This window comes from Rhinolophus hipposideros, assembly GCF_964194185.1.
Source record: "Rhinolophus hipposideros genome assembly, chromosome: 5".
NCBI classification, from domain to species: Eukaryota; Metazoa; Chordata; class Mammalia; order Chiroptera; family Rhinolophidae; genus Rhinolophus; species Rhinolophus hipposideros.
In genome coordinates this window covers 57471213-57488129 of record NC_138051.1, presented here as the reverse complement: position 1 = coordinate 57488129, position 16917 = coordinate 57471213, and the positions used below count along the sequence as shown (strand labels likewise).

General features: G+C 48.7%; 1 protein-coding gene across 6 annotated transcripts in view; it reads left to right on the top strand.

Moving 5' to 3' along the window:
• MEGF11 (multiple EGF like domains 11) overlaps positions 1–16917 on the top strand; it is a 339010-nt gene that overhangs the window by 252691 nt on the left and 69402 nt on the right. For all 6 annotated transcript variants that reach the window (XR_013993445.1, XM_081049866.1, XM_081049863.1 and 3 more), the window contains 2 exons: positions 10748–10994; positions 12381–12501. Coding sequence is in view for 5 of the 6 variants with exons in the window: in XM_081049866.1 (XP_080905992.1) it covers positions 10748–10994; positions 12381–12501 (368 nt within the window). In the remaining variant the exon portion in view is untranslated. The remainder of the gene's footprint in view (positions 1–10747; positions 10995–12380; positions 12502–16917) is intronic.

Here is a 16917-nt window from a genome sequence, read left to right as displayed (position 1 = left end):
CAAATTGTGGAGATAAATGGTCTTTGGGGCTGGGAAGCTTCAAAGGCAGTGATGCAGGCAGATCAGAGGGAGTTGGGCAGCCGGGAGCTAGGCCCTCATTAAAAGCCTGTTGTGGGGAGAGGGTTGAGCAGAGCTGAGGACAGATTACCTTTTGGCGACCCCTGGGTCCATTTGGGGCAGCCCCCAGCTTATCCCTCACCATGGGCCTCACTGACCCCATAGGTGAAGTGTACGAGACAAAAGTGCTGGGGTCCTTGAGGCGCATTTATCCCAGAGATGGGGGCAGCAGAGGGCAGAGGTGCTGAGAGTAGAGAGGGGTGATGATGAGTTCTGGCTTGGACTCTGAAAGGGCAAGCACCCTTGGAGGGCACGCCAGCCTCTCTGCTCAGCACGCCCCAGAGACTTCAGCTTGGACCTGGCGTCTCACCCTGGCCTGCCTCTCACTAATGACCTGGACAGTCCCTTCCCTCTCTGGTCTCAATATCCTCTTCCACACAAGGAGAGCACAGGTATGAAAGAACTCCAGTGTTCCAGCTCTGCGGTTTAAGGGCCTGGAGTTAAATGCCCCTCACTGAGAAATAGGCCAGAGATCACGCTGGCTGTGAGATCATGAGCAAGTCACGTACCCACACCTAAGCTGGGTTCCTTCCTCTGTCAAATGGGGAGAACTATAGCAATCCTGAGGACTCGTGGCTTACATTGAAGTTAGGTACTTCAAAGTAACTAACACCTCGTTTTCTTCCATAGCTGTCCATAGCTTGCCCATAGCTCAAACCTGTAGCGGTCTACATCCAGAGCAGTCCCTGTGAAGCTGATATATTTGATAACTTTGACTTTCACACTCTGCCATCTCCTCTTTCCATAAGCAGGTTAACACACACACACACACCCCCTTCCTAATCTGGCTCCAAGATCTGCTAATTATCACTCAGATATTAACAGATAACTGGGTATTAACGGCTAATAATGCCTTATGATGTGACTGACAACACCCCCCACACACACACACCTACACAAACATGGGATGATGTACATTTTAATAGAGGATTCCTGCAAACCCTGAGAAATGCAGTCCTGAAGGGGGAATCCCAGGCAGACTCAGCGATATCTTAAAGCAGGGACCCAGTGCAAGTGTCCAGATACATCCATCCACGGAGAGAGGCTGGGCTCTGGTAAAATGGTGTTACTGAGTCTCCCCACTCCCTCCTGATATTCTGGTGACGTAATGTCTGGTTAAAATGGGCTTGGCTGCCTGGAGCTGTGGTCGAGGCTGTGGCGACGGAGATGAGGGAGGTCAGGAGTTGAAGGACTGACTGTGCTTAGGGCATGTTGAGGTGCCCTCCGGCTTAGTTCCCTCCTTCTGCCCTGCTCCCCCAAGACCCTGCCGCCTCCCAGGCCTCCTGACCCCTGACCTGAAAGTGGGGCCCCCTTCCTCGTTGTAGCAGCGTGCCTACCACCCCTCCAGTCGTCTCAGGTTTTGATGGGTCAATGTTTCCTGTTTGTCTGTTTCTCAAACTGACAGTGGGCTTCTCAGCCCCTAGAGCATAGTAGGTGCCACAATGGGATGTACAGATGATGTATTACAGAATTGTACACCTGAAATTATGTAACTTTCCTAACAATTGTCACCCCAATAAACTTTCATTAAATAAATAAATGAATGAATAAATAAATAAATAAATAAAAATTTAAAGTAAAGAACATGGTAGGTTCTCGGTAAATGTTTGGCAAGCAAATAATGAGCCTAACTCATCTCCTAAAAGCTGATGTGATGGGATGGAAAGAGCCTTAGATCAACATGGCCAGCGACTTTCAAATCTAGCTCTCCAGGGCATTAGCTGTGTGGCCACAGGCCAGTCACTCAGCCTCTCTGAGCCAGTTTCCTGACCTGTAAAACATATGTGTGTTGAAGGAGGCAGGTAAATGAGGTGAACACTAACACAGTCTCTGACTCAACTCTCTTTTACAATCAGGGGCGCTTTTGCCCCCAAGAGGACATTTGTTAATATCTGGAGACATTTTTTGTTGTCACAGTTGTCGAGGTGTGAGGCTGCTGGCATCTAGCAGGTGGAGGCCATCAATGCTGCTACAAATTCTGCAATGCACAGGACAGCCCTTGCAACTAAAAGTATTCTGGTCCAAAATGTTGATCGTGCTGAGGTTTAGAAACCCGAATTTACTTATTTAATGTCTCTGAACCTCAGTTTTCTCAGTGGAAAAATGGAGTAATCATTTTACCTTACATTGTTTGCTTCAAATCCTCTTTGGAACAAGGCTAAGTATGAATAAATGGCGTCGGGTTAGTAAGAGGATTAAATGAAATCACCCAGGTGAAAACACAGCTCTCAGGGTTGGGGTTCTTCCTGCTTGTGGGTGTGTACCCCTCCACCCCTGCCTCCCTAGCAGACTGTGGGCCAGGGAGGGGCTGCCTGCTTTCCATGCAGCCACTGTGAATCCCGCCTCCCCTCAGAGGTCACAGGGAGATACAGATAGTATGGTTAAATAACACAGAGGAAGTAACAGTGTAATAAATGGATCACTGAGTAACTAATGATACATCATTATAATCCTGTGCTGTCGGCATCTACTAGGCTTAGGGACTATGTCAGGAGATTTGGGTTTTAATCTATGGCACCTTGGTCTGTTAATTTAACAACAATCTAAAATTTAATTCCAACAATCTAAGTGGTGGAAAGGTAGGGAGCTGAGCGATGGCTCAGCCCAGTCTGGGTAACCACCTCAAATTTTTCTTTTCCGCACAAGGACAAACATACCGCCTACCCCATCCCCTCTGGCCTGTCTCTCAAGTGGGAACATTTAGCAACAGAGCAGGAATCATACAAAATCTGCTTCTTTGTAAACTCAGGAGCAACCCCATGACCCAACAATCAGCTCCCTTACTACTTCTTGCGATGGGTGGGGGCATGGGGACCATGGGGAGCAGACTCGGGGACCATGGGCCGTTCCTGGGAGGTGCTCTGACTGCATCAAGCCTTTCCATTGCTAAAGGGGAGCTGGGGGAGCGTTGGCCCATAGTACAGGCTGGAGCACACTAACCTCGACCCGAAGGTCATTCTTCTTCCTCGCTGACTCTCGGGATTTCTGTCTGTGGAATGAGAGGAACCATCCGTCTTTCCCACCCCCACCTCATCCTGCTGCCCATCCCCTGAGAGGACCAGTAAGAATGCAGATCACCAGGATGATGGTAGTTCTCACCGGCTGAGCTTTCTAAAAGGGCCTATGCTTGGGCCACACCACATCAGCATTATTACATCAGAAGTCCACGAGTGAAGCCCAGGCACAAGTGTTGTTGGCCTCCGGGGGGATGCTGATGAGCAGCTAGGCTGAGAACCACCGTCTGCGGAAGCGACTCCCCGTGAGCAGCTGGGAGGAGGCTCTCTGGTTGCTGGAGAAGAACCAAGCACCCTCGTCAGCCCTGCAGAGGGCGAATCCTGTGCCCAGCTCTGGGCTGGATGCTGGGTGAGACTATGCGTCCTGTAAACAAGGGCACACCCCAGCTCCCCCACTACAACCCACAGGGACTCCAAGGCTAATGGAGGAGATTGGACTCCAGACACCTGAACCTGCTTGTATGGAAGCGGTGACAAAAATTAATGGCCAGCCGAGCTGTTATTCCTAATAGAGAAAGTTAATAAAGACATAAATACCCGGTAGTGCCTTTAATAAATGACCTTCCGGGACTCAAAAAGATACCTGCACACCGATGTTCAAAGCAGCATTATTCACAATAGCCAAAAGGTGGAAACAACCCACGTGTCCATCAAGAGATGAATGAATAAACAAAATGTGGCCTATTTATATTCAGCCGTAAGAAGGAACCAAGTACATGCTACATGCTGTACTAAAAGCAAAGTACAAAATACATGCTACAAGATGATGAACCTTGAAAACATTATGCTAAATGGAAGAAGCCAAACACAAAAGATTAATATTGTATGATTCCACTTATATGAAATATCTAGAATGGGCAAATTCATAGAGACAGAAAGTAGATTAGATATTACCAGAAGGGAGGAAGGAATGGGGGCTTATTGCTTAATGGTTCCAGAGTTCCCGTTTGGGGTGATAAAACAAGTTTTAGAAATAGTGGTGATAGTTGCCCATCACTGTGGATGTAATGAAAGCCACTGAATTAATTGTACACTTAAAAATTATTAAAATGGCAAACTGTATGTTATACATATTTTATCACACAGAGCTCTAAATAAATAAATTTTCTTAACTGAAGAGAATAAAATGATGGGAAATTGGGCCAGTCATGGAAAACCTGGGACCTACAACCACCATTCACACATAAACCAATCCCTGGATAAGGCACTTGTGAAAAATGAGCCTCTTCTTTCTCATCTCTTTGTGAATTATCCAAAGTGGCTGTTTAAGCCCAGGCCAGCTGCCAAAGTCCACGTCATCTCTTTTATCAAAACTAGACCACATCTAATCGTACAGAAGGGATTAGGAGCTCAGACACTCAGTCCCTAGCTGTGTAACCTTGGATAAGCTATTTAACCTCACTGAGCCTCTGTTTTCTGATCTGCGAAATGGGCATAATAATGGCACCCACTGCAAATGGGTTGTTGTGAGAATTAAATGAGAAAATTTACTTTGTGCCTTTATCTCATGGCCTGGCACTTGTTAACTGCTCAATCAACTGTAGTCACAAATTTAAAAGCACGTCTCTGGAGAAGGGAATGATGAAGCCACTCCCCTTCATGGGGAGCCAGGAGCACACTAGTCCTGAGACCCAAAGTCTGAATAGATCAGCAGGGACATGTACTGGCTGGTGACGTGGTCAGCTGAAGGGAACAGAACAAGCCAGGCCATACACTTCTGGGTGCCCCATCAGCCCTCAGTAGCTACCCAGAGAAAATCCATGCACTTGAAAACTCAGCCAAAGCTAAATATAATTAGGAAGGAGCATTTTCATGACAGGAAAAAAAAAATGTGTGAGGGGGTAACATTTTAAGGCCAAATTGGGAAGACTGTGTGATTATCTGTGAAAGAATACAAAGTCCTGTTATAATTTTAATGATGATAGTTTTTCTTCACCTGCAACAGAGTAGATAATTGACTCACTGCAGCTCTGCCTCATTTCTGTCATTACTGGGGAATGAGGTGTTTTTAAGTGGATATTCTAGATAACTGAAGCTTATCCCTGGGAACCGTTTTTTTTTTTTAAATTTAATCACTCCGGCGGAGGGTGGGGACTGTCTGTGAAATGGATTGCACACTTTAGAATATTCTAAACTGAATGTAACCTCTTCCCATCAGTTTGGATATGAGGGGCTACGTGCCCCTATATTCATGGCTACAAGTTGCTTTGCTTTTTAGTCTACAATGTTTTCTGCTTGTTTCCATGGTTTCCTATTGCGATGTAGTGCTCTTGCAACTTATTTTTTTAAGAATCCTGTAAAATACACATACGTGCATGTAGACACAAACATATACATGTGTGTATGCACACACCCCCCGCCCCCAGTCTGTGGGCTGAGAACCCAGATTGTCAGGCTTAATAGAATTGTGTTTGCATGCGCTGCTCTAATGTTCTGAACTGCCCTTATGCTTGCACCTTCACAGTGTACCATAAATGCTGCTCCGCTGGCCCTGTCCCCAGACTGTACCCTCTAAGAGGGCAGGACATTTTCAGGCACTGTCAGGTACTTGCTAAATGTTTGTTGAGTGGCATAGAAGAATGAAAGCCCCCAATGTTAGTGCGTCCATTAGTGGTAAGTGAATGGGTTTTGATGCCCCCTTGGATGTCCCTTAGATACCTCAACCTCAATGACCAAAATTAACCTCTTTCTCCTTCCCCCAATATTTTTTCCCCCTTGTGCTTCCTATAAAGAATGTGGCACCAATATCCACCTAGCAACCTAAGCCAGAGCTGGAATGACATCCTTTCTCCCTCCTCTTCCTTCACTCAGCACTCTCTCAATCACTAAATCCTTGCTGCTTCTACCTCATAAATGCAGCTGGAATCTGTCCCCTTCTGTCCGTTCCAAATGCTATGAGTCCCTTAGTCAAGGCCTCCGCCATCTCTCTCTCATTGTAACGGCCGGTCCCCTGACTCCGCTCTCACTCCACCTGGCCTGCCCACAAATCTGTTCTCACCAGAGGTCTCGCTACAACCACACCTGACCACGTCCGTCCTCTGCTTAGAACACCTTCCGAGCTTTCCGGCCCTTGTATGAAGTCCACACCCCTGCACGTGGCTCACAGAGCCCTTGGACCCCGTGCAGAAATCTGCCTCACCTTAATGTCTACACTCCAGACACACATACCTTTTCCTCTCAGATGTCATACTTTCCCCACTTCCAAGCTTTTGCATCTATTACTCCCTCTGCCTAGATGCATTCCCCACGTGCACACCTCCTCCCGGCCACGTTGTGTTTATCTGCCCAGCCCCCCCAGTCTGGGTTCAAACTCACCTGTGTCTTCCTCTAATGCCCTGAATGACCCCTATTGGAGTCCTTCCACTGTATCCCTCAATGCTGTTCCAGCAGCTCTGTCCCCACTGGACTGTACCCTCCAAGGGGGCAGGAGGCTTTCACGCACTAGCAGGTATTTGGTAGATGTTTGTTGAAAGGACAAGTAAAAGAAAGTGAGCACCCAAGTGTCAGTGCATGGACTTCGTGACAATGTTCCAGCTCCCGTATCAGAGGTATAGTTTTGCCTCCTACTGGGTTTTGGCCGTGCCGGAGAGAACAGAGGCCACTGCTGATGAGCGGAACATAACTGTATGCCCTGGTGTGCACCGAAGACAAACTGGCTTTGGGCTCCAGCCGTTAGGTGCAGAGCCAAGGTCCGAGGATGGTAACTAGGGCCCCGACAGGGAGGGAAATCCCCTGTTCTGGATCCTGGGCTTGTTCACAGTGAGAGGAGAGAAGACATGGCGTCTCTTGTGCTTTGCTGCTGCCACCTTGTCCCCAATGGCACCTCTAAGTTTCTCTCCTCAGAATCATCACTCGAAAAGTGTCGCGGAGCCAGGAGACCTAGGCTGCTCTTGACTATGACCTTGGACAATCCCTTAACACCTCTGACCCCTTTTTCTCCATCTGTACAATGGAAAAATAATAAAACCTAACTTACAGGGTTTTAAATGTCACAAGTGAGCATTACAAATGTGGTTGTTAACATTATTATTATAATGGAGGCACCTCATATGTACATTACACTTATGCAAATTCAACTATATGTGCTTGGCAACAAGAGCCAGAGAAATGATACAGGAAGTAATTCTGCTAGTCTTTCCACTCACTGTGCATATGTCCCAAAGAGAGTGAGATGAGAGACAGCAAACTGCTGGGCATTCTGTCACTCTGTCCTGTGCGCCTCTTTCAGTGTGAATGGAGGTTGTGACTATAACTGGAGTCGATTTTTTAATTGAGATATAATTGACATATAACATTATATTAGTCTCAGGTGCACAACATAATAATTCAACATTTGTGTACATTGTGAAACGATCACCACAATAAGACTAGTTAACATCGTCACCATACATAGTTACAAATTCTTTTTCTTGTGATGAGAACTTTTCAGATCTACTCTTAGCAACTTTCAAACATATAACATGGTATTGTTAACTATAGTCATCATGCTGTACATGACACCCCCAGGACTTATTCATAATGGGAAGTTTGTACCTTTTGACCACATTTGCCCATTTTGCCTACCCACCCCCACCCCCACACCACCTCTGGCAACCACCAAACTTCTCTGTATCTATGAGTTCGGCTTTTGTTTGTTAGATTCCACATATAAGTGAGATCATATAGTATTTATCTTTCCCTGACTTATTTCACTTAGCATAGTACCCTCAAGGTCCATTCGTGTTGTCACAAATGGTAAGATTTCCTTCTTTGTTGTGGCTGACCACTATTCCACTGTATATATAATACCACAGTTTCTATCATTCATCTGTCTATGGACATTTGGTTGCTTCAAGTCTTGGCTATTGTAAATAATGCTGCAGGGAACATAGGGGTGCAGATGTCTTCTTCAGTTAGTGCTTTTGCTTCTTTTAGATAAATACCCAGAACTAGAATTTCTGGTCCATATGGTAGTTCTAGCTTTAATTTTCTGAGGAACTTCCATACTGTTTTCCATACTGGCTGTACCTAGTTACATTCCCATCAATACACAAGAGTCCCTTTTCTCTGCATCCTCGCCAACATTTGTTATTTCTCATCTTTTTGATAATAACTGTTCTAACAGGTGTGAGGTGATATCTCCCTGTGGTTTTGATTGGCATTTCCCTGACGATTAGTGATGGTAAGCACGTATTCATGTACCTGTTGGCCATCTGTATGTCTTCTTTGTAAAAATGTCTATTCAGATTTTCTGCCCATTTTTTAATCAGATTGGGTTGTTTTTCTTTGTTTTTTGTTTTCTTTTTGTTTTTGTTTTGCTTTAGTTTGTTTGTAATTCTCTCTATATTTTGGATATTAACCCCTCATCAGATATATGATTTGATTTACAAATATTTTCTCCCATTTGATCAATTGCCTTTTCGCTTTGTTGATGGTTTCCTTTGCTATGCAGAAGCTTTTTAGTTTGATGGAATCCCATTTGTTTATCATTGCTGTTGCTGCCTTTGCTGGGTTAAATCTAAAATGTCATTTACCAAGACTGATGTTAAGGAGCTTATCCACCCATGTTTTCTTCTAAGAGTTTTATGGTTTCAAGTCTTATATTCAAATCTTTAATCCATTTTGAGTTAATTTCGGAATATGGTATAATACATTATTTTGCATATAGCTGCCCAGTTTTTCTAGCACCACTTATTAAAGAGACTGTCCTTCCCCCATTGTGTATTCTTGGCTCCTTTGTTGTAAATTAATTGACTGTATACACATGGGTTTATTTCTGAGCTCGCTATTCTATTCCCTTGATCTATGTGTCTGTTTTTATGCCAATGCCATACTGTTTTGATTACCATAGCTTTGTAATATAGTGTGAAATCAGGAAACATAATGCCTCCAGCTTTGTTCTTCTTTCTCAAAATTGCTTCTTTGGTTATCAGACTTGATTTTTGCCTAACTCGCTGTAGTACCAGGGGGAAAATTCAGGGTTATGCTCACTCATAATTTGGCAGCTCGGTTTGTGTGTGTGAATGTTTGGGGCACAGATGAAGACGGGTGAAAGCAAAATAGGGTGATTAGGATTCCGGGCCTTGGGTGGTTCCACGTGCTAAAGGATGACAGACAGTCTCCCTGACACTGATCACGTGACCCTTGCCCACAAGTGGGAGGTAATGCAGGGAGTTGGTGGGGCTCAGGGAGTGATTCCTCCATCACCCCGTAGTCTCCACAGATCCACTCACTGGCTTCACTGTAGCTTTGTCCTCTCGTACACGCGTAAGACTTGAGTGCCGCTGTCTCTTAGTTCACACTGAGCCTGCCCCAGTTACACCTTCCCTGGTCCCACTCACCTGCCCTCTTTCCTCTCTGAGTGTCTAAACCCTAGAACCACTGGGCACAAAGGCCAATTCGTCATCTCCTTGTCTCCAGGCAGTAGGGTGACCAGCCCTTCCAGTCTGCCCAGGACTGAGGGATCTCTCGGAATGCAAGACCTCCCAGGCTAAAACTGGGACAGTTGGTCACGTGATAGGCAGGCAAGTGAGCCATCTTTTACAGCCCATTTCAGATGCCTTCTCTTCTAGGAAGGCTTGCCTGGTGTCCTTAGCTAGGAGCAATCTTTCTCTCCAGTGTACATCTCCTAGGACACTAGTGGTGCCTGTCCATGCCTGAATTCCACATCCAGCCCTACTCCAGGATTCGAGTGAATGAGGCTTGAGTTTGAGGATATCTTGTTGTTGTGTGTCCTGTATGCGTGAGGTGAGGGTCAGACTGGGACGTGACAGCAGGCTCGTGCCCTACCTGGTGCTCTGCCATTCAGCCCCTTTCCACAGCTGTAGAGTATGCATTTCTGCAAAGAAAATTAAACGCAAATATATGCGTTTAATTACATATAAAGATCTTGAAGGCTGTCTGTCACCTTCTTTTTCCTGATTCTTCTGAAGTTGGCTACTTGGAAAGTAATGAAATTGAACTGAAGATGAAGCAACGGGGGGAGGGGGGCAGGGATGTAGGCATCACTGAAAGGGAGAAGCAACAGGAGGGAGAGACAGGAAAGGGCGGCAGAAAACTGGAGCAAGGGGAGGGACAGAGTTAGAAGACACGTTCAAGGAGAGTGAGGCGCAAGAGGTGAGAAAACTAATGAGTTTCTGGATGAGAGGGAAATAGTTGGGAAAGATAGAAAATGGGAGCTGGGCTGGGCTGGGCTGGGCTGGGGGAGGTACCAAGAAAGGGAGTAGGGCCACAGAGAAGAGGGGTGGCAGACCCAAAGCAAAAGGGCCTGGCGGAGAGGAACAGAGACAGCCAACCAAGAAGAGTTTGACAAAGGCAAAGGGAAGTAAACAGCTGGCAGTTCCAGAATTTCAATACAGGAGAGGGGGCTTTGGAAGGCATTGGTTGGAATAGAACGGCCCCACTTGGGAGCTGCATTGAAGAAACAAGCTTCTTAGCTGGTATGGTTATTTGGATGGCTTAGCACAAAAGCTGATGGAGGTTAGGAGGCGCCAAAACTTCCACCCAGATACAGCTTACTACTTCCTGTCCAAGGAAAAGCCATGCAGATACAGAAAGCCTCTTGGGCATGGGTTCCCCACCCCCACCCCAAGCAGAGTGCTTGGGTCCCTCAGCCCTGACTGGCTCCTCTCTTGCAGGCTGTGACAGCGACCACTGGGGCCCCCATTGCAGCAACCGGTGTCAGTGCCAGAACGGTGCCCTGTGCAATCCCATCACCGGCGCCTGCGTGTGCGCCGCCGGCTTCCGCGGTTGGCGCTGCGAGGAGCTCTGCGCGCCAGGTACCCACGGCAAGGGCTGTCAGCAGCAGTGCCAGTGCGTCCACGGCGCCAGCTGTGACCCCCGCACCGGCGAGTGTCTCTGCGCACCTGGTTACACCGGCGTCTAGTGAGTAAAACGAACAAGATGCGTGGAGGGGGGTGGGGAGGGGGACGGATCCACCTGCCCTCTCAGCAGACAGCTGCGGGGTCCCCACCTGCTCCTCAGGTGGGCCGGGTGATGGGAACAGATGGACGTTCAGGATAGTCCTGATAAAATATCCTGCCAAAATATTAGAGCCCTGCTATGCGGGCCAGAGGGACTGGTGCAAGCCGAGTCTGTGCAGGGATGGGCGCTACCCGGCCAGAGGAGCTCAGTAACTGCCTCCTAAGAGTCCCTTCCTGGTCAAGACTCAGACCTTCACATGGAGTTCTCTTTTGATCATAACCCAAATGCCTGCTCGCCTAGGGCCTGGCCAGTCCAGGCCATTTGAAACAGAATGCATAGATTTGGGCTTTATTGTGCCTGTTCCTCTCCCCTACTTTCTCCCCTCAGACCCCAAACAGCCCCTCACTCCAGTTCCCTGAAGAGTCTGTATTGACAGGGGACCGCCAAGGCTGCTTAGCTGTGACCCCCTCAGAGGCAAGATTGAAGCGCACACACACACACACTCACTGACACTCTCACACACGGACACAATCACATACAAACACTCACACATATACACACACTCTCACACACACTCACACACACACACTCACTGACACTCTCACACACACACACATACAAACACTCACACACACACACTCACACATATACACACACACACACACAGCAGAGGCTCAGTGGCCCCCCAACAGCCCTGAATCCTGCTAGGACACTCAAGGACTGTTGCCACAGACACATGATTGACTGCAAGTGTTCTCTGCCCCCATATCTGGCCAGCTCCAGCTAGAGGCCAGGGCCACTGGACTAAGGGCCAGGGTCGAGACCCTATGCAAATCCTTCCCCACACCTCAGCAGTGCCCAGTCCCTGCACATAAGCCTGTCCTGGTAGATGAGACCCTTCCAGAGCCTCGAAGGGGCACATGCCCCAGATTTTCCCTCTTTCCGTATCCAGGCAGATTCTGGAAGGCCAGATTCCAGGCCCACTTCTCAGTGTCTTTGCCTATGCTGTTCCTTCTGCCCTTCTTCCCATTTTCCTGGCGAAGCGAACTTCAACTTCAAGACTCAAGTAAAATGTCTCCCTCTGAGGGAAGGCTTCCTCAGCTCTCCCTGCCTAAGAGAACACTCTTCTTTACACTAAAACCCAAGCGTTCCAGTTCATTATACCTGAGCTCTGCTTTCCCCTCCTGGCAGGAAGCAGGACTGCACCTCACCTGACAGGCCTAGTACAGTTCATGACTGTGAACTCAGTAATTCCTGGGACGCCCTGGAGCACTGGAACCGGCAGCACTGGGGCCCGGCCATCTGAGCTGCTTCTGCTGCATCTAACACCTCTGCTTCCCCATGCAGCTGCGAGGAGCTGTGCCCACCTGGGAGCCATGGGGCTCACTGTGAACTGCGCTGCCCCTGCCAGAATGGGGGCACCTGCCACCACATCACCGGCGAGTGTGCCTGCCCCCCAGGCTGGACGGTAGGTGGACCCGATCTGGGTGGGGCACTGTAAGAGGTGTGAGCGTGCCTCACACGCACTGCAGGGCTGAATTCCTCTCCCACCCTGAATACCCTCCCTGCTATTTATGGTCATCAGCATCATTAGACACTGCCCTAGACATAGCTTTGAAGCCTAGGTCTGCCATCTAAGTGCTGTGTGACCCGAGGCCACTTACTTAACCTGTCTAAGTCTGTGGTCCCTCCAAAGAGCTGACTTCTTCTCATAGATTGCTTCTGTCCTTCTGCATAGGTACTCACTTCAGTTGCCATGGGCTCTCACGCCCAATGCTGACCCTGAAAAAAGCCCTCAGTTACTTTGGTCTCTGATTTCCCATCTGTAAAATTGACATAGCAATAGTCAGCCTGCCCTTCTTAGCTGCCGTGGTTGGCAGAAGACTCAGATGAGGACGTGTATATCCAAAGTGCCTTGCAAACTCAAGTGCTCTACAGGTACTTGTTTTATGGGTCCCTGGACGCCACAGACGATCCACAAGCCTCCTTTTAGCCAACACGCTCCACCTGTGGATGCCCTGTCTCACTCTTCCCGGACCCAAGCTCCTCAGAAGCAGCGACTCATCAGGCTGACTTTCCTGTTTCCTGTTTGTGGGGGAAGCTCAGTGACATAGCTCCCCCTGGGGCCTGAAGCTTTGCAAAGCCAGAGAGGACCGGGCTGCAACAGGAGCAGGATATCTGGGGAGGCTGGGAACGTCTCGGTCACGCGGGGTGAGCAGGGCCCATTGGTGTAGGCACAGATTTGCCAGACTTTTTTAGAGCAGGAAAGGACCTGGGGGGTCATGTGGTTCGGCAGCCCCCAAACCTGGCTGCACACCAGAGTCACAGAGATTTGGGGTAAAGGACATTTTCCCAGGCGCCACCAGACACCTTCTGGGGCCCGGGGATCTCTATTTTTAATTAGCTCCTCAGATGATTCTGAGGCAGCCAACTCTGTCTGCAGGTCTGCATTTGGAACCGTAGCTTGTTCTTCTGTTTTTCCCAGAACCTTAGGCTTTCTTGAGGGTAATGGTGGGGATAGGGAGTCTAATAATTAGGACCCTGCTCCATTTTACTTTACATACTTTCTCTATTGAGATTCTAGGTAAGATTTCACATACAAACAGGGTCTCTCAGCGTTAAGATGTTTGAACACCACCGGTCAATCAATACCTTCCTTTCTTATGTGACGTAACTGAGGCCCCGAGAAGCTAAGTGATCTGCCCAAAGCCTCACTGCTGGTTAAGAGGGAGGCGAAGCGAGAATCCAGGTCTCCTGACTCTTGAATACCAACCCTTGGCGTCTGTCTGTCTGTCTGTCTCTTCTGAGGACAAAGGGGCTGCTGCCACCTGTCTCACACCTGCCCACTTCTCCCACCCTGACCCACTCTCTGGAAAGGCCTTCTCATCTGCAGCCAGCTTCTAGCACCCCAGCACCCGAGAGCTGTGTCCTCGGAGACCCAGCAGCAGGCAGTGAGGTCGGTGAGAAGGTGGGGAGAGAGGGGGCGACAGGCAGGCCCTGTGCCTCCAAAGGCCTCTCTGGAGAGAATGATGGAGGCCGGGGATTGAAGAGGGTTTAGGGAGGAAGCCAACATATGGAGAGATTTGTTTTTCTCCCCAACACAGAGAGAGGTCTGTTCTTTCCGAAGACAGGAAACTCTGTCAATAGACGCTTTAGATTTGGGGACTTTAGGTTTTTACTTTTTATTGTAGACAATTGCATTTCTATTTTTGACGCAGCATTTAACTTGCAGATTTGTATGAATTATTAATACCCCTTATGCATGCAGAGTCAAAGTGTCTTGAAGCTGCGTCTCAGACCCGAGGCCACTCCCTGGGAAGGCGAGGGTCAAGGAGAGAGTGCTGGGCAGAAGGACCCTCGCTTTGTCATCCTCCGTGGCTTCACTTTCCTGTTGGCCCCAGGTGGCTTCAGCCACACTCCACGACCCGAAGAATGCAATTGCTAACTCACACAGTGCAGCTCCCCAAATAAATGAGGCATTGTGCAGAGCTGGAGAGGAGCCACCAGGAGAGACTCCTGGCCCCCAGGCCCTGACTGCCCACAGGACACTCCACTTGCCCAGCTGTGGTGAGCCCCTTACAGTAGGGGGATTTGCAAGAGCCTGGGGAATTATTTCCTTTCTTTTTCTGGGCTCTGAGACCTTTCAGAGGAGAGAGACCAGGTGTGAGCTGCTTGACGAGAGGGCACTGCCAACAGACATGGAGGTAGGAGGAGATATGCTCGCTCCCCGCCTCCAGGCCTTCCCATCTGATGGTGCAGACTGGGTATAGTGTGTTCACCTGAATGTGCATAGACACACTCACACATACATGCAAACATCAGGCCTGAGGAGCTGGGGTGCAGGACCAGTTAGCGTGAAGGGCCAAAAGGAGGCGTTGGAGGCTGAGGGTGTACAGTCGTAGACGCTCCAGTTTGGGAAGAATGGTCCATGGAGCTCTGTGCCCTGGCCTGTAGGCTGGGTCATCTCCACAGCACCCACACCACCTGCTGTTCACTGGTTGTTGAGGGCATCGTGCCGTCTGGGACAGCAGTGATACTTAGAAATGCCTTCAGCTGCTTGGAGAAGCAGTTGTCTCATTGGCATGGTCTCGCATCCTTTCCCCACCTTGGCCCCTCCTTTGTGCTCCATTTAGCCACCGTCCACTTAACGTGCGGCTGGTTTTCAGATTTTGACAAAACCAGTTAACTGGTCTAACCAGTTCTGAAAGGAGCAGGACGATTGCTTCCCCTCATCTCCAACCTCCTAGATGCCACACAGCCCGAGATCCCACTGCAAGTGGAGACACACACTCAGTCGTCGATAGGGCATGTGTGTTAGGGCTTTCAGGGCAAAGCAGCACAGATGGGTGGCCTCAGCAACAGGGTTTATGTTCTCTCCGTCCTGGAGGCCAGAAGTTTAAGATCAAAGTGTTGGAAGGGTTGCTTCCTTCTGAGGCCTCTCTCCTTGGCTTGTAAAAGGCCGTTTTTTCCATGTGTCTTCACGTGGTCGTCCCTCTGTACCTGTTTGTGTCCTAGTCTCTTCTTATGAGGACACCAGTCACACTGGAATAGGACCCACCCTAATGACCTCATTTTAACTTGATTACCTCCATAAAGGCCCTGTCTCCAAACAGTCAGATCCTGAGTGCTGGGGTTAAGATATATGAATTTGGGGGGGAAACAACTTAGCTCATAACAGCAGGAGAGAAACTGTAAGGCCACAGCCTTCTCTTAAACTGACGTTTCCTGCCTGCTCTCTCCCGCTGCCTCCCCACAAAAGGCTGTTTTTCCAACCAGCTGTAATTGACTAGTTACAAGGTTCTCTTCCACTCTTTTCAGTCCCAGGTTATACTGGGCTCCTACCCAATGTCACCTTATCAGATACCCACTTGGGTTAAATTAATATTAATTAAGGGTCCGCTCTTTAAGGCCCTGTACTAGGTTCCTTCACATTTCTAATCTCACTTAATCTTTACAACCACCTGGGAGATCTGAGGTTACCACTCCCGTTTTATAGATGAGGAAACTGAGGTTCAGTATGATCACATAACTTACCTTGTTCAATCATTTTTGAATGTTTATGTGCATATGCCCCCATATGTCTTGTTACTAATTTATCCCTAAAACTCTCTGCAGTCATCTGGGAGGAGGTAGAACTGGGATTTGAGGGCAAGTCCTGCACTGGATTGGAGGCCGGTGTTCTTTCCACCACACTCGGCAGCAGGCCTTGCAAGGTATCAACTTATTTAAGGTCCCAGGGGCTCAAACCCAAGGAGGAGCCTGCGGCGCCTGCAGTTGGGGACTACTGAGTGGGGCTAAAAGAGTTGTTCACCCACCTGTCCCAAAAGTCTCCAGGATGCCTAATTTTCCCCAAAGTGTTAGAAGGCAGTATCCTATGCACCAGACTTTCCTCCTGCCCTCTTGGGGGGCCCTGGTCCTGTCTCAGGAACTCTGAAGAGAAAAGGAATCTGCAGCCTAATAGGATGGATGGTGTATGTGCATGTGTATATGCGTGGTGTGCGTGTGTAAGTACATGAGGGCCTCACAGTGCTCCATGATGGGGAGGTAGGAGGTACAAACACTGCCCCCCAAGATGACTCAAAATGTCTTGTCAGGATTAGTGTCCTTCTCCAGGCCAAGACTGCAGAGAACTGACTCATGGTGTCCAGAAAGACTCCTTTTTTCTTTTAAGAATCCCTAGAGTTTTTGGGGTGCAGTGAGAAAGGCAGGCCCCTGCCACACCCAGGGCACCCCCAACCACCTCCAGGAGGAAGAAGGACCCCCCTCTGGTAGCTTTTCCCTGACCCTCTCCTCACACACACACTCATCTCACAGCTGCTGCCTCTGTCCCCTCAATCCTCCCTTTCCTCCTCCCCTCACTCTCAGCCCCTCACTGTCTGACCTG